At 44.5% G+C, this 25,092-nt stretch overlaps 1 protein-coding gene and 2 long non-coding RNA genes across 3 annotated transcripts; 2 read left to right on the top strand and 1 right to left on the bottom strand.

The window, feature by feature from the left end:
• Nucleotides 1-1,637: 1,637 nt before the first annotated feature.
• Nucleotides 1,638-3,812, top strand: LOC134984813 (uncharacterized). Its single transcript, XR_010191782.1, has 6 exons — nt 1,638-1,889; nt 1,977-2,348; nt 2,434-2,545; nt 2,828-2,953; nt 3,236-3,361; nt 3,644-3,812. It is a non-coding gene; the product is annotated as an uncharacterized LOC134984813 (long non-coding RNA).
• A 102-nt stretch (nt 3,813-3,914) lies between these two features.
• LOC134984816 (uncharacterized) lies at nt 3,915-6,260 on the top strand. Its single transcript, XR_010191783.1, has 6 exons — nt 3,915-4,177; nt 4,460-4,585; nt 4,868-4,993; nt 5,276-5,401; nt 5,684-5,809; nt 6,092-6,260. It is a non-coding gene; the product is annotated as an uncharacterized LOC134984816 (long non-coding RNA).
• Nucleotides 6,261-8,300: 2,040 nt separating this feature from the next.
• Nucleotides 8,301-12,731, bottom strand: LOC134984819 (uncharacterized). The gene is made up of 7 exons (XM_063950298.1): nt 12,539-12,731; nt 10,933-11,111; nt 10,242-10,761; nt 9,658-10,164; nt 9,449-9,571; nt 8,942-9,373; nt 8,301-8,344 (listed from the first exon to the last, which is right to left on the bottom strand). Exons 2-7 carry the CDS (start codon nt 11,107-11,109, stop codon nt 8,301-8,303), a joined length of 1,803 nt encoding a protein of 600 aa, XP_063806368.1. The 5' UTR covers nt 11,110-11,111; nt 12,539-12,731.
• Between the last annotated feature and the right edge of the window lie 12,361 nt (nt 12,732-25,092).

The following is a 25,092-nucleotide window of genomic DNA, read 5'->3' as shown; positions in this document are numbered from 1 at the left end:
GGGGATCTGGGAGCGTCACAATAACATCACTTATATCTATAGTAATAATACAGGGACATGACTGGGGAGGTGAGAGGATCTGGGAGCGTCACAGTGACATTACTTATATCTATAGTAATACAGGGACATGACTGGGGAGGTTAGGGGATCTGGGAGCGTCACAGTGACATCACTTATTTATTTTTCATCCACTAGGGGGCACTGTAGTACTCTTGGGATATGGACAGTGTGTTAGCAGATATAGACACATTTAAATATTTAAATGTGTAACCCTCTTCCTCCCTCCATACTTCCAAGATGCCTCAGTGTTTGTTTTTTTTTGCCTTCATCAGGGAAGGTCACAACCGGGAGTCATTGCAGGGTTTACTTTTACTTTTTCTAAATATTTTTTCTTGTATCAATCACCCTCTTCCCAGCTTATTAAGAAGTGTGGGTCCGGGAGTGTGTGCTGCTGTTGTGCAGGGAAGGCTTGTTGGTGCTTAGACACAGAGGGGTATATGCAATAGCGGGCGAATTTGAAGAAAAGTCGAATTCCGGGCCGTTTTCGCCTCCAAAAATCAATTCGCCTATGCAGTGCAGTCATTTTTCGCAAAAAAACGGCCCGTCAAAATTCGCCTTTTCTCAATTCGACTTTTTCCGAATTCGCCTTTTCTGCAATGGTACAGATGCTGCAATTCGCCTCCAGCATATTCAATACAAGTTTGGAAATTCGCCTACAGTACTTTTCGCCCGCAAATTCGCCTATTTGAGTCCGCCTCAGTTGACAGGCGGGTTCTCCAAAAAAATTTTTAAAACATCTTTTTTTGGGATATTTGAGGATTGCTAGTAGCATAACTATTTATATTTGAAAGGATTATCTACTTGGTTTGTCTTTTTTTGACTCCCAAGTATTATTTAATTGATTTTTTAAAGGAATATTTTTTTCTTCAATCTCCTGAGGGAAATTTACCCATGATTCCACAGTTTTTCCCAGGATGCACTTCTGCAAAGCCCCTCCTATCTCCTCACTCCTGGGTTTGAGAATACAGGGAGAAGGAGCCATTTTACAGTCAGCTCTCTTGTGGAATCGTTTTTTTAGGAAAAGCCCTGCGTTTTAAAACACATTCCTATTTTTGTACTGACTACAATGATGGAGCCTTTTTCTGACCAGATTGTGTTGTTCATGCTGGCTGCAAGCTTGATGGAGGAAGAAAGTGCAGATGAACATCAGGATCAAGGTCAGCAAATGTCTGCATTGGGTGAGCCAGTATTGCGGGTTTCATTTCCACGTCCACGCCAGTATCGCACTAGGCGTGAACTGGAGGATCTCAGCGAGTTCGAGGTGATACAAAATTATCGCTTATCGACTCGCGACATATATTCGCTGTACGTTCTGTTGGAGGCCGACTTGGAACCTCGGGCACGGTCAAATCGTGCAATCAGCGGTTTTCAGAAACTGCTGGGGACGTTACATTTTTTGGCGTCAGGCACATTCCAGCCTACACTGTCTCAAACATGCGGTTTTTCTCAGTCGACTCTGTCGCGCTGTATAACCCAAGTCATTAGGGCTTTCCGCAAATTAACGATCCAGTACATCAAATTTCCAGAGACGGACAGCGAATGTCATGAGATCAAATTAGGCTTTTACAACAAATACAAATTTCCCAATGTGTTGGGCGCGATTGACTGTACCCACGTGCAGATCAGACCGCCACGTAATTCAGAGGAATGTTTTCGGAACCGAAAACAGTTCCATTCCCTGAACGTGCAGGCGGTCTGTGATGTAAATATGAAGTTTTTGAATATTTTTGTGGGATTACCTGGATCATCTCACGACTCCTTCATCCTAAGCCAGTCATCGCTGTTTGACAAGTTTGAAACAGGAAACATGCCTGGTGGCTGGCTGTTAGGTATGTATTTTCATTTTTTTATTATTTTATTTATTTTTATTATATTTTTTACAAGTACCTAAAAAAATTTTTTATATTTTTCTATAGGCGATGCGGGTTATCCAAACAAACCGTGGCTGTTGACCCCATTGTCTAATCCTGTTGGTAGAGCAGAAAAACGTTACCAAGAGAAACACATTGCATCGAGGGGAGTAATTGAGCGTGCCTTCGGTGTACTTAAAAGCCGGTTTCGATGTTTAGACACTTCCGGCGGTGCTCTTTTGTACTCACCGTCGAAGGTTTGCGGCATGGTAAATGCATGTTGTATTTTACACAACATATGTGTCGCAAACCGTTTGCCGGTGACTCTTCGTCGTAGTGCTTTCCTACGCGGGGAACGTTCATCTGCTCTACCGGTGGGTATGGACGAAGGAGAGGATTCACGTCGGACAGTGATACAAAATTTTTTTTCAGTTGCCTGTGAGTATACTGACAACATTTGTATGGTCGTGTAAACTGACATTGGATTTTTTTTAACAAAACCCTCTTCATTTATCTATTACAGAGTTTTACATCCTGTTGATGTGTTTCCCTCGGTTCGTGTTTATACAGTTTGTTCCCCCCCTGTTTTATCCTGTGGACCTGACCCTCCGCAATGTAGCAGACAACCACCTCAGGTGAGATGCAATTGACCAACAAAACTCACTTGTCCTAAATCACCTTGGCATGTTCAAAGTGCAGCTCAACTGCACTTGCGTCACTACACATCCAAACATTCCCTGAAACAGCAATGCTGGATCAGGGAATGTTTGGATGTGTAGTGATGCAAGTGCAGGAGGGTTGCATTTGGGCCGCTGCAACCCGCTTGTGTTGTGTGGTCTGTTGTATGTACCTCCCTTTTCAGCCCCAGGGTGACACTATCACCCATACCTGGAAGCTTAAACGTGTCTCTTCCACAGGTACTGCGGTGTATCTTCCCAAGTGGCGTTGATGTGAGGAGACACGACATTTCTCCCGATGTTCTATGGGCTACCTACTGATGATGTGGACCTGACCCTCCGCCATGTAGCAGACAACCACCTCAGGTGAGATGCAATTGACCAACAAAACTCACTTGTCCTAAATCACCTTGGCATGTTCAAAGTGCAGCCCAACTGCACTTGCGTCACTACACATCCAAACATTCCCTGAAACAGCAATGCTGGATCAGGGAATGTTTGGATGTGTAGTGATGCAAGTGCAGGAGGGTTGCATTTGGGCCGCTGCAACCCGCTTGTGTTGTGTGGTCTGTTGTATGTACCTCCCTTTTCAGCCCCAGGGTGACACTATCACCCATACCTGGAAGCTTAAACGTGTCTCTTCCACAGGTACTGCGGTGTATCTTCCCAAGTGGCGTTGATGTGAGGAGACACGACATTTCTCCCGATGTTCTATGGGCTACCTACTGATGATGTGGACCTGACCCTCCGCCATGTAGCAGACAACCACCTCAGGTGAGATGCAATTGACCAACAAAACTCACTTGTCCTAAATCACCTTGGCATGTTCAAAGTGCAGCCCAACTGCACTTGCGTCACTACACATCCAAACATTCCCTGAAACAGCAATGCTGGATCAGGGAATGTTTGGATGTGTAGTGATGCAAGTGCAGGAGGGTTGCATTTGGGCCGCTGCAACCCGCTTGTGTTGTGTGGTCTGTTGTATGTACCTCCCTTTTCAGCCCCAGGGTGACACTATCACCCATACCTGGAAGCTTAAACGTGTCTCTTCCACAGGTACTGCGGTGTATCTTCCCAAGTGGCGTTGATGTGAGGAGACACGACATTTCTCCCGATGTTCTATGGGCTACCTACTGATGATGTGGACCTGACCCTCCGCCATGTAGCAGACAACCACCTCAGGTGAGATGCAATTGACCAACAAAACTCACTTGTCCTAAATCACCTTGGCATGTTCAAAGTGCAGCCCAACTGCACTTGCGTCACTACACATCCAAACATTCCCTGAAACAGCAATGCTGGATCAGGGAATGTTTGGATGTGTAGTGATGCAAGTGCAGGAGGGTTGCATTTGGGCCGCTGCAACCCGCTTGTGTTGTGTGGTCTGTTGTATGTACCTCCCTTTTCAGCCCCAGGGTGACACTATCACCCATACCTGGAAGCTTAAACGTGTCTCTTCCACAGGTACTGCGGTGTATCTTCCCAAGTGGCGTTGATGTGAGGAGACACAACATTTCTCCCGATGTTCTATGGGCTACCTACTGATGATGTGGACCTGACCCTCCGCCATGTAGCAGACAACCACCTCAGGTGAGATGCAATTGACCAACAAAACTCACTTGTCCTAAATCACCTTGGCATGTTCAAAGTGCAGCCCAACTGCACTTGCGTCACTACACATCCAAACATTCCCTGAAACAGCAATGCTGGATCAGGGAATGTTTGGATGTGTAGTGATGCAAGTGCAGGAGGGTTGCATTTGGGCCGCTGCAACCCGCTTGTGTTGTGTGGTCTGTTGTATGTACCTCCCTTTTCAGCCCCAGGGTGACACTATCACCCATACCTGGAAGCTTAAACGTGTCTCTTCCACAGGTACTGCGGTGTATCTTCCCAAGTGGCGTTGATGTGAGGAGACACGACATTTCTCCCGATGTTCTATGGGCTACCTACTGATGATGTGGACCTGACCCTCCGCCATGTAGCAGACAACCACCTCAGGTGAGATGCAATTGACCAACAAAACTCACTTGTCCTAAATCATCTTGGCATGTTCAAAGTGCAGCCCAACTGCACTTGCGTCACTACACATCCAAACATTCCCTGAAACAGCAATGCTGGATCAGGGAATGTTTGGATGTGTAGTGATGCAAGTGCAGGAGGGTTGCATTTGGGCCGCTGCAACCCGCTTGTGTTGTGTGGTCTGTTGTATGTACCTCCCTTTTCAGCCCCAGGGTGACACTATCACCCATACCTGGAAGCTTAAACGTGTCTCTTCCACAGGTACTGCGGTGTATCTTCCCAAGTGGCGTTGATGTGAGGAGACACGACATTTCTCCCGATGTTCTATGGGCTACCTACTGATGATGTGGACCTGACCCTCCGCCATGTAGCAGACAACCACCTCAGGTGAGATGCAATTGACCAACAAAACTCACTTGTCCTAAATCACCTTGGCATGTTCAAAGTGCAGCCCAACTGCACTTGCGTCACTACACATCCAAACATTCCCTGAAACAGCAATGCTGGATCAGGGAATGTTTGGATGTGTAGTGATGCAAGTGCAGGAGGGTTGCATTTGGGCCGCTGCAACCCGCTTGTGTTGTGTGGTCTGTTGTATGTACCTCCCTTTTCAGCCCCAGGGTGACACTATCACCCATACCTGGAAGCTTAAACGTGTCTCTTCCACAGGTACTGCGGTGTATCTTCCCAAGTGGCGTTGATGTGAGGAGACACGACATTTCTCCCGATGTTCTATGGGCTACCTACTGATGATGTGGACCTGACCCTCCGCCATGTAGCAGACAACCACCTCAGGTGAGATGCAATTGACCAACAAAACTCACTTGTCCTAAATCACCTTGGCATGTTCAAAGTGCAGCCCAACTGCACTTGCGTCACTACACATCCAAACATTCCCTGAAACAGCAATGCTGGATCAGGGAATGTTTGGATGTGTAGTGATGCAAGTGCAGGAGGGTTGCATTTGGGCCGCTGCAACCCGCTTGTGTTGTGTGGTCTGTTGTATGTACCTCCCTTTTCAGCCCCAGGGTGACACTATCACCCATACCTGGAAGCTTAAACGTGTCTCTTCCACAGGTACTGCGGTGTATCTTCCCAAGTGGCGTTGATGTGAGGAGACACGACATTTCTCCCGATGTTCTATGGGCTACCTACTGATGATGTGGACCTGACCCTCCGCCATGTAGCAGACAACCACCTCAGGTGAGATGCAATTGACCAACAAAACTCACTTGTCCTAAATCACCTTGGCATGTTCAAAGTGCAGCCCAACTGCACTTGCGTCACTACACATCCAAACATTCCCTGAAACAGCAATGCTGGATCAGGGAATGTTTGGATGTGTAGTGATGCAAGTGCAGGAGGGTTGCATTTGGGCCGCTGCAACCCGCTTGTGTTGTGTGGTCTGTTGTATGTACCTCCCTTTTCAGCCCCAGGGTGACACTATCACCCATACCTGGAAGCTTAAACGTGTCTCTTCCACAGGTACTGCGGTGTATCTTCCCAAGTGGCGTTGATGTGAGGAGACACGACATTTCTCCCGATGTTCTATGGGCTACCTACTGATGATGTGGACCTGACCCTCCGCCATGTAGCAGACAACCACCTCAGGTGAGATGCAATTGACCAACAAAACTCACTTGTCCTAAATCACCTTGGCATGTTCAAAGTGCAGCCCAACTGCACTTGCGTCACTACACATCCAAACATTCCCTGAAACAGCAATGCTGGATCAGGGAATGTTTGGATGTGTAGTGATGCAAGTGCAGGAGGGTTGCATTTGGGCCGCTGCAACCCGCTTGTGTTGTGTGGTCTGTTGTATGTACCTCCCTTTTCAGCCCCAGGGTGACACTATCACCCATACCTGGAAGCTTAAACGTGTCTCTTCCACAGGTACTGCGGTGTATCTTCCCAAGTGGCGTGGATGTGAGGAGACACGACATTTCACCCGATGTTCCATGGGCGACCTACTGGTGATGTGGACCTGACCCTCCGCCATGTAGCAGACAACCACCTCAGGTGAGATGCAATTGACCAACAAAACTCACTTGTCCAAAATCACCCTGGCATGCCCAAAGTGCAGCCCTACGGCACTTGCGTCACTACACATCCAAACATTCCCTGAAACAGCAATGCTGGATCAGGGAATGTTTGGATGTGTAGTGATGCAAGTGCAGGAGAGTTGCATTTGGGCCGCTGCAACCCGCTTGTGTTGTGTGGACTGTTGTATGTACCTCCTTTTTCAGCCCCAGGGTGACACTATCACCCATACCTGGAAGCTTAAACGGTTCTCTTCCACAGGTACTGCGGTGTATCTTCCCAAGTGGCGTTGATGTGAGGAGACACGACATTTCTCCCGAGGTTCTATGGGCTACCTACTGATGATGTGGACCTGACCCTCCGCCATGTAGCAGACAACCACCTCAGGTGAGATGCAATTGACCAACAAAACTCACTTGTCCTAAATCACTTTGGCATGTTCAAAGTGCAGCCCTACTGCACTTGCGTCACTACACATCCAAACATTCCCTGAAACAGCAATGCTGGATCAGGGAATGTTTGGATGTGTAGTGATGCAAGTGCAGGAGGGTTGCATTTGGGCCGCTGCAACCCGCTTGTGTTGTGTGGTCTGTATTTACCTCTTCTTTCCTGTCCCATGGTGACACTATTAGCCACATCTGGTAGCTCATACATTTCTCTTCCACAGATCTTCCGGTGTATCCTTCCTAAGTGGCGTGAACGTGAAGAGACATATCCCCTGATGTTCCCTGGGCAATCTTACATACAATTCAACTGCATTACAAATTTTAATAAAAACCACAGGAAACTTCTATTTTTAAAAGTTTATTGAAGATAAAAAAAATTTTTAATAAAGTTTGAAAGTTAATTAAAACAAAAAAGTAGTTTGTTCTTCTTTACATTCTTTTCTTGTGTATATAGATATCTGTGGGGAAAAGGAAAAAAAGTATATTAAAGTAAAAACACACTTGTTCATTTTTTTCCTATGAAAATTTGTTGAACAACACAGCCCAGCATGAGACATTGCTGGGCGGTGTTGTTCTACAAAGGCATGCGGTTCAAAGTGAAAGAGTGTCGTCAGTGGTCAGCACTTTGACATGCTAACATTTGTGGAACAACACAGCCCAGCATGAGACATTGCTGGGCGGTGTTGTTCTACAAAGGCATGCGGTTCAAAGTGAAAGAAGTGTCGTCAGTGGTCAGCACTTTGACATGCTAACATTTGTTGAACAACACAGCCCAGCATGAGACATTGCTGGGCGGTGTTGTTCTACAAAGGCATGCGGTTCAAAGTGAAAGAGTGTCGTCAGTGGTCAGCACTTTGACATGCTAACATTTGTGGAACAACACAGCCCAGCATGAGACATTGCTGGGCGGTGTTGTTCTACAAAGGCATGCGGTTCAAAGTGAAAGAAGTGTCGTCAGTGGTCAGCACTTTGACATGCTAACATTTGTTGAACAACACAGCCCAGCATGAGACATTGCTGGGCGGTGTTGTTCTACAAAGGCATGCGGTTCAAAGTGAAAGAGTGTCGTCAGTGGTCAGCACTTTGACATGCTAACATTTGTGGAACAACACAGCCCAGCATGAGACATTGCTGGGCGGTGTTGTTCTACAAAGGCATGCGGTTCAAAGTTTCTTGAATTAAACTTGGTTCTACTCACCTTGGTACGCTCAACACAATCTTATGTCGTCCACTTCATTTTTCCTCACAAATCCTATGAATAAGTCAAAAACACAGACTAGTGAATAGTCAATTCACACAATGAAAGTATACAGTACATCATTACAAAAAGGATAATTTTAAGAAAAAGGGGGGTATCAGAATAGCTCTTTGGCCCATCATACATGTAGCCGCAAGGAGCTTTCATCCGTTACCACACGCGCCCGCATACATGCCCGCGCATGTATGCCTACACAAAGCTCCTTGGTAGTACCCGGTCACGGGTGGGGAAGCCCAACAAAGAAAAAACAATAGTAAGAAAAACAACAAACTAATGGGAGGGGAAGACAGGGATACATGAAAAACATTTTAAATAAAATAAAATAATACGACCGGGTTTATGGTGGAAATCTGTCCGGATCCTCTTCTTCCCCCTGATAGGGCGTGGATGTCCTGGGAGGCTGGGGAGTATGTCGACTGGCCCTCGGTGCCCATGCTGCTGAAGAATGTGCGGCTGGTGGTGGAGGCATCTGGGGGGTGGGGTACATCCCTGTATATCCCTGGTACATCTGTGACTGACTGTACTGGGATGGGACTTGAGGAAGGGTACGATGCGTCCTTGTGGCTTGAGACGGCGGATATGGTGGATCACCAGCGTGTTGATGAGCTGGTCCTGGGAGCTTATCATAGATCATCTGCAGTGTGTTTGCCATGATCTGTTGACTGGAAGCGGAGTGTCGATGACTATCCGACATGTTCTTATTGCTTTCTGCCAAACATGTGGTTTTTTCCACAAGTTTGACCAAGGATTCGGACATGATGTTAAGTATGTTCCTATTCTCCCTACGATCGTCAATTATGATCTGTAGTATTGTGGCCGTGCTGTCGGAAATAGTCTTCTGCAGTTCATGCAGATTGTTGGACATTTTCTCCATTGTCCTCTCAATGTTGTCCAGTCTGCTTCCCACAACATTCGTGTATGTATCCTGGCGTGTCCCAATCTCTGATGCCAGGGTGTGAACCCTCTGAACATTTGAGGGATTCTGCCCTTCCTGGATGTCTGCCACCACATGCATTTGGGCAGCTGAAAAGAAAATTAGACAATATTATACACATTCATCATACATTTTTTTGAAGGCTCACAATTCAATTTACTCACGCAGGGATGTAGCAACTGGAGCGTCCTGCACTTCCACCTCTTCATCCTCTGACTCCTGTAGGAGATCCGGCCTGAAGTATGAACCAATCCCCGAAGCTAGTCCGCTGCTGGTTCGTGGCACCACTGTTTGCAAAATAATTTTTTTGGAAAAGTTAATAAACTTTACACAACTGCTGCCCCCCCCCACAAAAAACAAACAAAAAACAAACCTTCTCCATCCTGTGATGCCGCTGCTCCAGGAGCTCCACTTGTCCTCGTTTCGGAAGACTTTTCAAGGGTCTGGCTGGATACATCTGCACGGCTGTCCTCAAACCCAAGAAAAGTTTCGTCAGTTAACCCTGTAGACTGAAACAGATCGGGTGATGGGTCCACAAGGGTTGTGTCTTGAGGCTCTTCAGTCACAGTCCCAGAGCTCCTGGAGAGAAGACGATCTGGTGATGGCCTGCGCGCAGGAGCTGTAGTTTGGCGCCCATCTTGTGGTGTGGTCGCCGACAGTGTCTGGCGCACAGGTGATAGTCTGTGCGCTGACGTCGTCTGGTGCACAGGTGACCAACTGCGCGATGATGAACTGTGGCGCACAGGTGACGATCTGTGTGCTCGCGATGCTTGCGGCGCAGTTGATGGTCCGCGCGCTGCTGCCGATGCCTGCTGCACAGGTGACGGTCCGTGCGCTGGCGATGTCCTGTGCGCAGGTGATGTCCTCTGGGCAGGTCTGTCTGAAAAAAAAAAAAAAGCACATTAGCACATACAAAAATTTTAAAGGGAACTACAGCTCATGTGAAAGTATTCTTACCATCAGACCTCCTTTCGGACGGCTGGTCTCCCGCCTTCCTCCGTCTTCTGGGCGGTTCTTCCTCCTCGGGAAAGCCAGCAGGACGGCTGGAGTCCACACCTCCGCGAACTCCTTCGACCATGGCAGGGTTCATGCGCCTTCTAATAACGTCCTCCCAGGGTAGCCACTTCAGATTGAGAGCCGGGCCACCTCCCGTAGCTGTCTCATGTCGGCGCTGAATCCCCATCTTCTTCTTGGTCTGTCTGCGGCAATCACTGTACCGCTTCAAGCAATTTCTGGTGCTCCGGCGGTTTCCAGAAATTGCAGTTACTTGACTGGCGATGGATTCCCAGATGTTCCGCTTTACTTTAGCTGCTGTTTTCTGTGCCCTTGGTCCATACAAAACGTCGTAGGACCTGTCGACGCAATCCACTAGGACACAGTTTTCCGCCTCAGTGTATCTGGGTCCACGCGGCTTTTTCTGTCCTGCATCTTCACCAGAGGCTTCCTCCTCCGACTGCTCCTCTGGCTGGCTTCTTGCCTTTAGGGATTAAAAAAAAAAAAAAATTTTTTTTTAAATAAGATCGGTATGTACCTGTGAGTGTCAGTATCCCTGGCATTGCGCACCTATTACAGTAGGTGTGCATGGCATTGCACAAACTACAGTGGGTAAAGTTTGATGCTATTTGTGTCTGCAGGTGTGGTTAAGTACCTTTTTACTAGGCTTTTTCTTGGACTTCTCATGGGCCCTTGACGACCGCGGCTGGTCACTAGATGCCTGGTCGGTCGCATCCGCCTCCTGGGTTGGCTCCCACTCCTCATTGCTATGCAGGGATAGATCCGAGGGGGTGGGGGAAGGGGCGGATCGGGTCTGATTGTCCCTTGACATCTCTGTTATAAAAAAAAAACACATACATGTATAAATGGCTGCCCCTCACAAAATGGCTGCCCCTCACAAAATGTTGACCAGGCTGTCGACTCAACTTGCTCCAAATCAGAAAGCATCCCAACACACTCAGGAGGCACCCCACAGCAAAATTAGGCGGGAAAACACATGTTTGAAAAACAATCAGCAGCACATGTCAACCAGGCTGTCGACTCAACTTGCTCCAAATCACCCCAAAATGGCCAGAAAGCATCCCAACACACTCAGGAGGCACCCCACAGCAAAATTAGGCGGGAAAACACATGTTTGAAAAACAATCAGCAGCACATGTCAACCTGGCTGTCGACTCAACTTGCTCCAAATCACCCCAAAATGGCCAGAAAGCATCCCAACACACTCAGGAGGCACCCCACACCAAAATTAGGCGGGAAAACACATGTTTGAAAAACAATCAGCAGCACATGTCAACCAGGCTGTCGACTCAACTTGCTCCAAATCACCCCAAAATGGCCAGAAAGCATCCCAACACACTCAGGAGGCACCCCACAGCAAAATTAGGCGGGAAAACACATGTTTGAAAAACAATCAGCAGCACATGTCAACCTGGCTGTCGACTCAACTTGCTCCAAATCACCCCAAAATGGCCAGAAAGCATCCCAACACACTCAGGAGGCACCCCACAGCAAAATTAGGCGGGAAAACACATGTTTGAAAAACAATCAGCAGCACATGTCAACCAGGCTGTCGACTCAACTTGCTCCAAATCACCCCAAAATGGCCAGAAAGCATCCCAAGACACTCAGGAGGCACCCCACAGCAAAATTAGGTGGGAAAACACATGTTTGAAAAACAATCAGCAGCACATGTCAACCAGGCTGTCGACTCTACTTGCTCCAAATCACCCCAAAATGGCCAGAAAGCATCCCAACACACTCATGAGGCACCCCACAGCAAAATTAGGCGGGAAAACACATGTTTGAAAAACAATCAGCAGCACATGTCAACCTGGCTGTCGACTCAACTTGCTCCAAATCACCCCAAAATGGCCCATCCCAGCACACTCAGGAGGCAGCCCACAGCAAAATTAGGCAGGAAAACACATGTTTGAAAAACAATCAGCAGCACATGTCAACCAGGCTGTCGACTAAACTTGCTCCAAACCACCCCAAAATGGCCAGAAAGCATCCCAGCACACTCAGGAGGTACACCAATGCTAATAGAAGACCCAAAAAAGTAAATTAAAGAATAAAAAAAAAACGTGAAAAACTACCCCAAAACACAAGTCTCCCCCGAAAAATGCAGCAACACAAGCAAGGGGCTATACACATACCTGCACACATGCACACATGCACAAACACCCCATGTACACCTCATGGCAACCCCCACTACACAAACACATACATGCAACACCAGACACACATGTGGTACTTACCTACAAATGTAGTAAAAGCTCCTAAAATGGCTCTGCTCCGGGGTAACAGGAATCCTCCTGACTGTCCTGGAATAAAGCCTGCTGGGGTGTCCAAACGATATCCACAGCAAACAACCAAATTGCTAGCTCTGCTCCTCCTCACACCTCTCTGCAGGTTCACAAAATGGCTGCAGAGCACATGCAGCAAACAAGCCCTAATAAAGGGCTGCTTTCGGCGGGAAGGCGAATTCAGTTCGCCCACTACTCGCCGATTGGCCGTAATCCGCCTGCGGGAGGGGTGAATCAGTTTTTCATTGAATATTGAGAATTCAGGGTCCCGGCGACAGGGCTGCGGCTGGCGATAGCGGGCGAATTATACAGAGGCGGATCTAATGACGCGATTCGCCCGCTATTGCATATACCCCATATTCTCACGGAGGTGGTTTCCACTTTAACTGACCCAGATGGTCGTTCTGTTATACTATCTGCAAAGATTAATGGTAAAATGTACACCATATGCAACGTTTACGCTCCTAATGTTTATAACAAGATGTTTTTTCAGTCTCTACTAGCTAAATTGACCCCCTTTTTAACAGAACCTTTGCTCATAGGTGGTGATTTTAACCTTATCTCTTCCTCCTATCTAGATAGGTCTCATCTTCCTGCGAGACATCTCACACTGCCCAAACTTGGAGTTCCCTTTTTAGCAGAAAGATTACAAGCAGTAGATATCTGGAGGGCTCTGCACCCCACGGAAAAAGAATACACATGCCTCTCCGCTGCACATCACACACTATCCAGGATAGATTACATTTTATTATCCCATTCTTTACTTCCTCATGTGTCTGACTCCCAAATTGAGACCATAGCCCTGGTAACTGCGACCCTTCACTTTCCAAATGTCTCCTCCCCATCTCCTAAATTATGGCGGTTCCCGTCATATCTCGCAAACTCCCTAAAATTCCAACAGAAATTGGAATCCTCCTGGGAATCTTTTCTGACTAATAATGTATCCCATCTAGAAGAAGATCCTATATTGTTCTGGATGACTGCGAAATCAGTTCTCCGGGGTGATATCATATCATACGTCTCAGCTAATAATAAAAAATATGCCACTCAATATTTAGAGTTTCAGAGGCCCCTGTCAACAGCCTACCAGCAATACAAATCCTCCCCTACCCCACAAAACCGCCTCATTTATCTTAACGCTAAAACTCATTTTGACGAATTCATGTCATCTACGGGAAGTAGATTCTCCTTTTCCGTAAATTATAAATTCTTTAAATTTGGCAATAGAACTGGAAAATGATTGACGACTTTACTAAATGGTTCTCGTCCTCCTATGGTCACGCACCCACTTCGCACGTCCACTGGTGCGCTAACCACTACTAACCAAGAAATCTCTGACATTATGAGATCCTTTTATGAAGGCCTATACTCCCCAATTCCACCTCCTTTGCCCGAATCTCCCCCTACAGTCTCCCCATGGCCCTCTACCTTTTGGGACACTCTTCCTGCTCCACGATTACTCCCCAATATGGTTCAATCATTGCTAGATCCCATCACACTTGAAGAAGTCAGAAATGTCATTGGACAATTCGGCAGGGACAAGGCACCGGGTCCTGATGGCTTCAGTGCTGATTTTTATAAGATTCTTCTACCACGTTTTGGTGAGACTTTGGTGTCGGTCCTGAATGCGGTTTTGACCACTGACACTCTTCCCAGACATTTTAATACAGCCATTCTCAAGGTTCTTCCTAAACCCGGGAAGGACCTCTCTCAGCCGGGATCATACCGCCCAATCTCTTTACTGAATCTCGATTACAAGTTACTTACCAAAATATTAGCGGATTGGATTAAACATTTACTCCCTCATATTATACATAAGGACCAAACAGGATTTATCTGGCGAAGACACTCTGAGGTCAACGTACGACGGGTCCTGTCAGCTATCTATGCTTCCTCCTCCTCTTTTTCTCTCGCCACTCACCCAGTTATCCTATCTCTTGACGCAGAAAAAGCGTTCGATCTGGTTGACTGGGATCACCTTTTCTCTTCTCTTTCACTTTTTGGCTTTCCTGCCCCTTTTGTAAATCTCCTGAAACTCCTTTACACTACTCCTCGGACGCAGGTCTGGTGTAATGGAGTTCTATCCCCAGCTTTTGAGATACATAGAGGAACCAGACAGGGATGCCCCCTGTCACCCTTACTCTTCGCCATAGCGCTGGAGCCTCTGGCGATAGCCTTACGACAATCCCCAAGATTTAAAGGAATCATAATAGGGGACGTGGATCTCCGCCTGGCCCTTTTTGCCGATGACATTGTCTCAGACCCAGTGACCTCCATCCCAGAGATTCTGGGCCTGATTCAGACATTTGGAAATAGGGCAGGATATAGGATTAATGTAGCTGAATCAGACATTTTACTCTTAGGCCCCACTACAAATGTCATATCAGATCTCCTTTCATCACTTTCTTTCAAAATTGCCCCCACAAAAATCACATACCTAGGGATCCAAATCCCGGCGAATCTGTCTAGATTGTACGAGGAGAATTACTCCCCTAGCCTGGCACGAGTAACAACACTTTTGGATAGTTGGAAATGACTTCCCTTGTCACTGTTGGGGAGGATAGCAGTGTTACAAAACATAATCTTCCCCAAACTGTTTTACCTTATGCAAATGCTCCCAATCCGACTTAATAATCGAGACATCCAATACCTACGGAAAGTTATGTCAAAATTCTTGTGGAAAGGAAAAAAATCATACATAGCTTTACACAAGCTGATGGCTCCTAAGTTGGAGGGTGGGTTCGGGGTCCCTGATTACGCGTCTTATTCAATGGCTTCGCTGTTTCGTTTCGCTGCTGACTGGCTGTTTGATAGGGAACTCTTCACTGACTCTGCACTGGATGAGGCCTTGTTCGCTCCTTATTCCCCGGGAGCTCTGCTACTTTGAAACATAGAATTTGTCGGCAGATAAGAACCACTTGGCCCATCTAGTCTGCCCCTTATTTATTTATTTTTTATATTATTTTTTATCACTAACCTTATTTGATCCTTTATTTCTTTGTAAGGATATCCTTATGTCTATCCCATGCATGTTTAAATTGCTCTACTGTCTTAGCCTCTACCACCTCTGATGGGAGGCTATTCCACTTGTCCACTACCCTTTCTGTGAAATAATTTTTCCGCAAATTTCCCCTGAACCTCCCCCCCTCCAGTCTCAGTGCATGTCCTCGTGTCCTATTGCTTCTCTTCATTTGAAAGTTTCTATCATGTCCCCCCTTTCCCTTCTCTGTTCCAAACTATACATATTGAGATTTCTTAGTCTTACTGGGTATGTTTTGTGATGTAGGCCATGCACCATTTTAGTTGCCCTCCTTTGTACAGTTTCTAATGTATTAATATCCTTTTGAAGATATGGCCTCCAGAACTGAATACAGTATTCTAGATGAGGCCGTACCAATGACCTATACAGTGGCATTATTACTTCTTTCTTTCTGCTGCTGATTCCTCTCCCAATGCAGCCAAGCATCTGACTAGCCTTCCTCATTGCCTTGTTAGTTACATTGCTTACCTGCTTTTAAGTAATCTGAAATAGTGACTCCTAGATCCCTTTCATCCTCAGTAGTTTCCAGTATAGTGCCATTAATACTGTATTTAGCTTTAGGATTTTTGAGACCCAAGTGCATGATTTTGCATTTTTTGGCATTAAACTGTAACTGCCAGACTCTTGACCATTCCTCTAGTCTACCTAGATCCTCAATCATTTGTTTTACCCCACCTGGTGTGTCTACCTTACCTTACTTTGTAAACCTTCTTTGATCCCCTCATCGATTCGCAATAATCCCCTTTTCCATGATATCTATTATAACTGGCGCTCCCTACACAAAAAATTCAGGAGTAATCCAGAAATCTCACCATGCATCCCACTATGGGGCAACCCTGCATTTCCCCCATCTCTTATTAATCCTAATTACCGACTCTGGAAAGAGAAGGGTCTCTCTAACTCCTCCAGGGTCTTTGATCCGGGAGGCTCAATGCGGTCTTTTTCCTTCCTCCAAGAGAAGTTAAACCTACCTCACACCCACTTTTACATGTACCTACAAGTCAGACACTATTTAAACCCCACAAATCCCAAACATAACCACCCCCAAGACAACTCTTCTCTTTCCACCCCACTGTCACTTTCACTTGCTGCACACAGAGTTGGACCCACACGCATCAGACAGATATATAACATCCTGACTTCTAGATCAACAGAACACAGATGGAATAGATTATTAGACCAATGGCGAAAAGATATACCCAGTCTAACTTCCCATCAGCAACTCAGTGAGCACTGTATCTCCTCTCTGAAAGCCTTAGCCTCCCCGTACTTACAGGAGGTACATCTTCGCACCCTACAGAGGGCATATATTTCCCCCACACAACATGCCCGATTTAATCCCACGGAATCTGGGGAATGTCCCAAATGTCATGTCAGTTGTTAATGCCGAATTAATTAAAAGAAGTGGGGAGTCTCCATAGTGATGATATTCAGCATATAGAATTTATTATCAAAGAGGCCACGCCTATACTTCTGCGCAGAGAGACGTGACCCAGTACAGACTTCACCAATGATGCCCGTCCCTTCAGGGGATTTCAGGCTCACATATATAGTACAGAATTATACAATAGTTCATAATTGATTAATCAATGGGGCGTATCTTCTGATAGCAAGGGGAATATTGATTGGCTGGTAATCACAAACAGGAAATCCAAATATGGTCAGTTGTGCTTAGATGTAGTGGCTGATCTTTTCCTGAGGATGGCAGGTTGGTCCCATAAGTCTTGGATCTCCCATTGAAACCAATGGAGTTTCTTAAAATGCTTCCTAAGCAGAAAGGTCATCTCTGTTCATCTCTGTTCATATGTCATGATGCTCTTTTCTAAAACCGAAGGTCCATCTGATATGTGCTTATCAAAACCATAAAAAGTCATTAAGTTCTGGTTATCTAAACAAGAGGGTCTTTATCTAAGCACCACGTATGCACTTATTCTCTTAGTCATGAGCTAGGCCAAAGGTTGATAGAAACTTTCCACTGCAAGAAGACTGATCATTCATTGGAATTTAAAGGGACCCTTTCATGATGTCTACTTAAAAGTTTAAAGCCCAATTTCTGAGGCAATACAGATCTATATATTTGATTTTACTTCATCATTCCCCTCTCTTGTTTATTATCTAAACACAACATATGGTAAATCAAATATCTATGAAATTCACCATTTTCATTCAAATGAGTGTGAGATGTGAGATAGTAAAAGGAAAATCCATCTTCTGGATGCAGTCGCTGGCACTAGTCCATTGGGTATCGATGCAAAAAGTCTCAACCCTCCAGAAAATTTAAATAGATAAGAGAAATGAAAGGGGTAGCGACAGAATGCATTCTTCTTTTCTTCAACTTGGCTATATAGGTGGAGGTTCCTTCTTCCTAAGTGTACATATGATGCATGAGCGTGTAAGCACCTATTAGGGTATATTTCTGATAATCTTGTTTATGTGTAATAACCTACTGATTCATTTGATTCATTATGTGTGGGTTTACTGCAGTGTAGGTAACAGGAGTCATTACCATAAGCTTGGTTCTTGGCTCTCTCTCCGGCCTTGTGAGTACTCTCCCACATGACCGCCCCAGAACAGGTTTGCATTTTATTGTCACATAAATTATAAAAATTATTATTATTATTATTATTATTATTATTATAACATAGTGTAGTATGTGGTAAAGCCATTTTGAGATTCCGGCTCCTATCCATTCAAAGGGGTCCCAATTAGCCGATTGGGTCATATGTTCTTATATATCCTGCAACAACTTCACCTTTTGTTCAATGGGATTATAATTATCTGAGATGTTAAAACAACACATTCCTTTGAATTGTTCACAACCACTTTCTGCTTTAAGTAGTGGGTTATCAATGGCTACTCTATTTTGGTATCATACCATCTCTCACTTCTCTGAGTTCTTCATTTATGAGGGCTATAGCTGTACTTGGTGCATTGATAATTGTAGCTAGTCTATAAAAGTTAAACTTCTCAGGTCTATCACAAGTCTATATAACAAGCCAAAAGGCATATCAGTACGGGTATGGTTTTATAGTAGTTTAATTGTAAATTATTTTATTTTAGCTCTATAAACATGGGATATAAATAATTTTGATAAGCGTGTCTTAATTGATAGGTGATTATTTTTCAGTATCTTATTTTGACATCATTTAGTACATATTCCTATCGTTGTTCATTATGTTTTCATATGCCATGGTCAGTGTGGGGAACATATTGTATGTTATTTTCCTTAAACCATTATGGACCATGATGTAGGGAAAATTGTTGTCAGTCACATAGAACCCACAAGTGAATTGTTACCTTACTTGCCACATCACCAGGAACCTGGTTCCGCTCCACATCCTTTTCCCCCCCCCTCGTTCAATTTTGTATGAAATATATTATCTGCCATCCAATCTATCATGGACAGGTCTTTTCTTAAACTTAATACACCTTATAGGGATTTGTGATTCCTTTTATTCATCAGGCTCAGGGCAGCAGGACATTCTCATCTGCCCCACATTCTTTCATTTTACCATCCTTACCAAACAAGGCATTAAACTATTTACTGTCCTTAGAACAGTTCCTCCAAACCAAGGGTGAGATCAGCCCCCCTCGTTGGTGCTTTTAGCTTCTTCAGGTGGGTTTCTCTCAGCAACTTTCCTAGGTGGAGGTAGTCCTTGACCTGGTCCTTCCCCAGTGATCTACTGTATAAGGAGACCTGAAAAGAGAATTGCGGACCATTCATAAACTCACCAGGCTTCATATCATGCCAGCTGGTCCCAGCACTGCTGTTTGCCTGTGAGGAGACTGCGCTCTGGTGTATCTTTTTCCTTTAAGGCATGGATATAATCTTTGGTGCTGTTATTTAATTCAGCATGATTTTCTTTCGGGGTTTACGCTATAATCTGAGCATGTGCCAATGAAAATCTAATATGGAAACAGGTTCTTGGGAACAGGGTTAGTGGAGCAATAGACATCAACTGGTGTGTATGCAAGACTATGCCAACTCCACACTGTGTTCCCTGTGACTGTTGACAACAAAAATTGTTACCATGTTGGGACTCTCTGAGGTCAAAGACTTATAGGGCAGTGTGCTTGTGGATTAGACTCTCATGATCAAATATACATATTTGTCTATCAAAATGTGGCCAACCAGTGTTTCTGGCTGCCCACTAAACACTTTACAATATACTAAAACATATTTCTTATATGGTGGATAGAATTATTCTATATCGCCTGGGAAAGGTCCTTGTGTAGAGCGGGGTATTCTTTCCCATTACCTTACATTCATAGGAAAAGAAAACTAAACGGTTATTTGTTATCTGTACAGATCTCTACAGATACCGTTATTATCTGGTTCACATCCATTTTCCCTTCCACAAGGAAGGACATTTTCATAGGTTTAACCTTTCACTATTATACAATATTTATTTTTCCATAGGAACAGGATAATTTCTATATTTCTCATAGTGGTTCATTGTCCAGTAATCATGGAATTAATGTCTTTATATTGTGTTTTTGTGACTGTACAGTTTCCTTTCACATTGCAATATCATTGTCGTGTGTGGGATGACTAGGTGGTATCTCATTATCTTGCTTACTACAATAGTCTCCTTCTTTCGTCCTTATGAAGACGGACCCTTCTTCTAGTCTTCAAACTTTCATGCAACATTCATATTGCTCCATCTATTATACTACATACTTTTACTTTTTCCACTTTTATATCTTCTCTAATATAAAACTTGCTGTGATATGCGCCATACAGCTGTTAATAGTAACCATATCTTTGCCTATACCAAATATGTTCTACTCTCCCCCCCTTTGGGAGAACCTTGTCACAAAACCAAACCTGTATTGTTTTATAATGCTTGTACCACTTTGTTGGCTTTGACATTACAGTAATAAAACTCTTATATTGTTATATGGTAAAATAACTGTTAATTGGAATGGAGATCTTCCTTTGGAATTCAGTGGTGCTTTGGTCTTCAAGTAGTGACCCCTGTACATCTGGATTGAGACTCATAGAACACACTCAGCAGGTCTTCTTGCCTATAAGAGCAGCTTTTCCCATAAGACTCTATATGTCTACCGGTACTGGGATGCCCACCAGGACTTATGCCACTGGCGGTAGTGTGAGCTCAACCCCTAGGTGACCTGAATCAAAGCCGGCAGGAACTAAACCCTAAAAAAATAAACATCGACAGTGCCAGATCTAGTGTCCAGTTTTTGCTCTGTACCAGCCTTCTATAAAATTACATTGCTGCATTATGTATCTTTATTTTTCTTTAGTATTAGTTAAGTACTAGATGCTACATATAGTACCATTCCTCCCAGCAAGGAGGTTATCTCAGTTAAGCTCTCCTCAGGATTAACTTTTCCCCAAGAGTGCCTCATCCCCTCAGTATTTTAGTTTTAGTTATTATGCAATGCAATTGTTTGCCTTCCCTTCACCCCACTGATCCTCACTGCCCATGTAATTCTCTTAGGGTTAAGTTCCTGCCGGCTTTGATTCAGGTCACCTAGGGGTTGAGCTCACACTACCGCCAGTGGTGTAAGTCCTGGTGGGCATCCCAGTACCGGTAGACATATAGAGTCTTATGGGAAAAGCTGCTCTTATAGGCAAGAAGACCTCCTGAGTGTGTTCTATGAGTCTCAATCCAGGTGTACAGGGGTCACTGCTTGAAGACCAAAGCACCACTGAATTCCAAAGGAAGATCTCCATTCCAATTAACAGTTATTTTACCATATAACAATATAAGAGTTTTATTACTGTAATGTCAAAGTCAACAAAGTGGTACAAGCATTATAAAACAATACAGGTTTGGTTTTGTGACAAGGTTGTCCCAAAGGGGGGGAGAGTAGAACATATTTGGTATAGGCAAAGATATTACTATCAATAGCTGTATGGCGCATATCACAGCAAGTTTATATTAGAGAAGATATAAAAGTGGAAAAAGTAAAAGTATGTAGTATAATAGATGGAGCAATATGAATGTTGCCTGTTCTGGGGCGGTCATGTGGGAGAGTACTCACAAGGCCGGAGAGAGAGCCAAGAACCAAGCTTATGGTAATGACTCCTGTTACCTACACTGCAGTAACCCACACATAATGAATCAGTAGGTTATTACACATAAACAAGATTATCAGAAATATACCCTAATAGGTGCTTACACGCTCATGCATCATATGTACACTTAGGAAGAAGGAACCTCCACCTATATAGCCAAGTTGAAGAAAAGAAGAATGCATTCTGTCGCTACCCCTTTCATTTCTCTTATCTATTTAAATTTTCTGGAGGGTTGAGACTTTTCGCATCGATACCCAATGGACTAGTGCCAGCGACTGCATCCAGAAGATGGATTTTCCTTTTACTATCTCACATCTCACACTCATTTGAATGAAAATGTTGAATTTGATAGATATTTGATTTACCATATGTTGTGTTTAGATAATAAACAAGAGAGGGGAATGATGAAGTAAAATCAAATATATAGATCTGTATTGCCTCAGAAATTGGGCTTTAAACTTTTAAGTAGACATCATGAAAGGGTCCCTTTAAATTCCAATGAATGATCAGTCTTCTTGCAGTGGAAAGTTTCTATCAACCTTTGGCCTAGCTCATGACTAAGAGAATAAGTGCATACGTGGTGCTTAGATAAAGACCCTCTTGTTTAGATAACCAGAACTTAATGACTTTTTATGGTTTTGATAAGCACATATCAGATGGACCTTCGGTTTTAGAAAAGAGCATCATGACATATGAACAGAGATGAACAGAGATGACCTTTCTGCTTATGAAGCATTTTAAGAAACTCCATTGGTTTCAATGGGAGATCCAAGACTTGTGGGACCAACCTGCCATCTTCAGGAAAAGATCAGCCACTACATCTAAGCACAACTGACCATATTTGGATTTCCTGTTTGTGATTACCAGCCAATCAATATTCCCCTTGTTATCTGAAGATACGCCCCATTGATTAATCAATTATGAACTATTGTATAATTCTGTACTATATATGTGAGCCTGAAATCCCCTGAAGGGACGGGCATCATTGGTGAAGTCTGTGTAGGGTCACGTCTCTCTCTGCGCAGACAAAATAGGCGTGGCCTCTTTGATAATAAATTCTATATGCTGAATATCATCACTATGGAGACTCCCCACTTCTTTTAATCAATTTGGCATTAACACAAGCGATTGTAAGCGTGAATCCTCTAATTGGCCAGGTCCCGTGTGACCTAAACCCATCCCGTGACCGTGGGACGCGCGGCCTTAGGAAGCGTCTGGTCACAGCGCTCTGTTCCTCTCCACTAACTGTATTGTTTCCTGTGATCACTGACTAAGAAGCTGCGATTCACATACGAAATGAGTGTCATATAGCCATTATTATAAGAGATTGTCTTCTTATATATATTTCTCTACACGTGCATTATACCATTACCTGTGCACCTCTGCATCCACTGCTATCTATAATCCTTTATTATTATTATTAACTTCTGCTTGTTATTTTTAATAACATTATAGTAAAGTGTGTAATAACTCTCCATGTGATATTTGTCATGGATAAACTTCTGTTATACACCCAACTGAGAACAGGGCTGATGGCGGAGGAGGGTGTAGAATAAGAGATTGCTGTAGTGACTGAGCAATGAGAATATGTGACTTCTGTAATAAGTGTTTATTACTCACCTGTGCTGATATCTGTAGGGATTTCCTCCTCCTTACACTGCTGATCACCCCTCACATCTGTCTCTTCTTCTCCCTCTATATCTTCTGCCTTTATATCAGTCACATACGTCTCTTCTTCTCCCTCTATACCTTCTGCCTTTATATCAGTCACATACGTCTCTTCTTCTCCCGCTATATCTTCTGCCTTTATATCAGTCACATACGTCTCTTCTTCTCCCTCTGTATCTTCTGTCTTTATATCAGTCACATACGTCTCTTCTTCTCCCTCTATATCTTCTGCCTTCATATCAGTCACATACGTCTCTTCTTCTCCCTCTATATCTTCTGCCTTTATATCAGTCACATACGTCTCTTCTTCTCCCGCTATATCTTCTGCCTTTATATCAGTCACATACGTCTCTTCTTCTCCCTCTATATCTTCTGCCTTCATATCAGTCACATACGTCTCTTCTTCTCCCTCTATATCTTCTGCCTTTATATCAGTCACATATGTCTCTTCTTCTCTATCTATATCTTCTGCCTTCATATCAGTCACATACGTCTCTTCTTCTCCCTCTATATCTTCTGCCTTCATATCAGTCATATACGTCTCTTCTTCTCCCTCTATATCTTCTGCCTTTATATCAGTCACATACGTCTCTTCTTCTCCCTCTGTATCTTCCATTTTAATATCAGACAGACGTTCTACCTAAAAAGAAAAAAAAAACCACTATAATGACATTTGCATACAGTCACATTAAACTGAGGTGAAACAGTATAATATCAGTGTATAAGACACACACAGCTCCTCTACAGATCATATAGTGACAGTCACTTTGGTATATGGGGGAGACCCTAAATCCCACCTACCTGATCCTCCTGTGGGGTCCTGTGATTCTCCTCTGTACAATCCTGGGAATACAGAGGACGGGGACGTCTCTCTGGGGTATCTCTGTTACTGGGCCTATCTGTAGGAGACACACAGTGACTGAGTACAGTGTATATATGTGATTATCAGATGATGTGTGTATATAGGGGCTCCCATAACTGCCCTCCCCTGTACAATACATGACAGTCTCCTCTTACCCAGTGATGTGAGGGGCCGGTGATTCTCCATCATGACGTCCTTGTACAGACCCCAGTGTTCCTCAATATACTCCCCCTCCTGCATGGAGACATAGACAGTGACATCCTGACACCTTATAGGAACCTGACACACACAGTGATACAGTCTTCACCCAGACACATCCCCTGGTGTTACTGTATAATGTCCCATTCCCAGCAGTCACCTCTTCAGTCATCACCCAGACACATCCCCTGGTGTTACTGTATAATGTCCCATTTCCAGCAGTCACCTCTCCAGTCATTACCCAGACACATCCCCTGGTGTTACTGTATAATGTCCCATTCCCAGCAGTCACCTGTCCAGTCATCACCCAGACACATCCCCTGGTGTTACTGTATAATGTCCCATTCCCAGCAGTCACCTCTCCAGTCATCACCCAGACACATCCCCTGGTGTTACTGTATAATGTCCCATTTCCAGCAGTCACCTCTCCAGTCATTACCCAGACACATCCCCTGGTGTTACTGTATAATGTCCCATTCCCAGCAGTCACCTCTCCAGTCAGCAGCTGAATGATCTTGTTGGTGAGTTTCAAGATCTTCTGGTCATTGTGTCTCTCATGTATTAGTGAGTGAGGTGGAGGCACCGTGATGGGGCTCTGGGTCCTGCTCAGTCCTCCTGACACACAGGGACGGCTGCTAGATGTCTTCTGCACTACTGTGTAATCCTGCCAATAAAGAGGGAAACATCAATAT

This window comes from Pseudophryne corroboree (genome assembly GCF_028390025.1).
Source record: "Pseudophryne corroboree isolate aPseCor3 chromosome 3 unlocalized genomic scaffold, aPseCor3.hap2 SUPER_3_unloc_83, whole genome shotgun sequence".
Lineage (NCBI taxonomy): Eukaryota > Metazoa > Chordata > Amphibia > Anura > Myobatrachidae > Pseudophryne > Pseudophryne corroboree.
This window is presented reverse-complemented; position numbering and strand designations above follow the sequence as displayed.

Excerpts from the sequence above, each read along its gene's own strand:
- LOC134984819 (XM_063950298.1), bottom strand. The coding sequence starts at position 11,109 with ATGTCAAGGGACAATCAGACCCGATCCGCCCCTTCCCCCACCCCCTCG. Across the intron at positions 10,762-10,932 it reads AGAAAAAGCCTAGTAAAAAG|GCAAGAAGCCAGCCAGAGGA; the intron begins GTACTTAACCAC and ends TAATCCCTAAAG. Across the intron at positions 9,374-9,448 it reads TCCAGTTGCTACATCCCTGC|CTGCCCAAATGCATGTGGTG; the intron begins GTGAGTAAATTG and ends TTTTCTTTTCAG.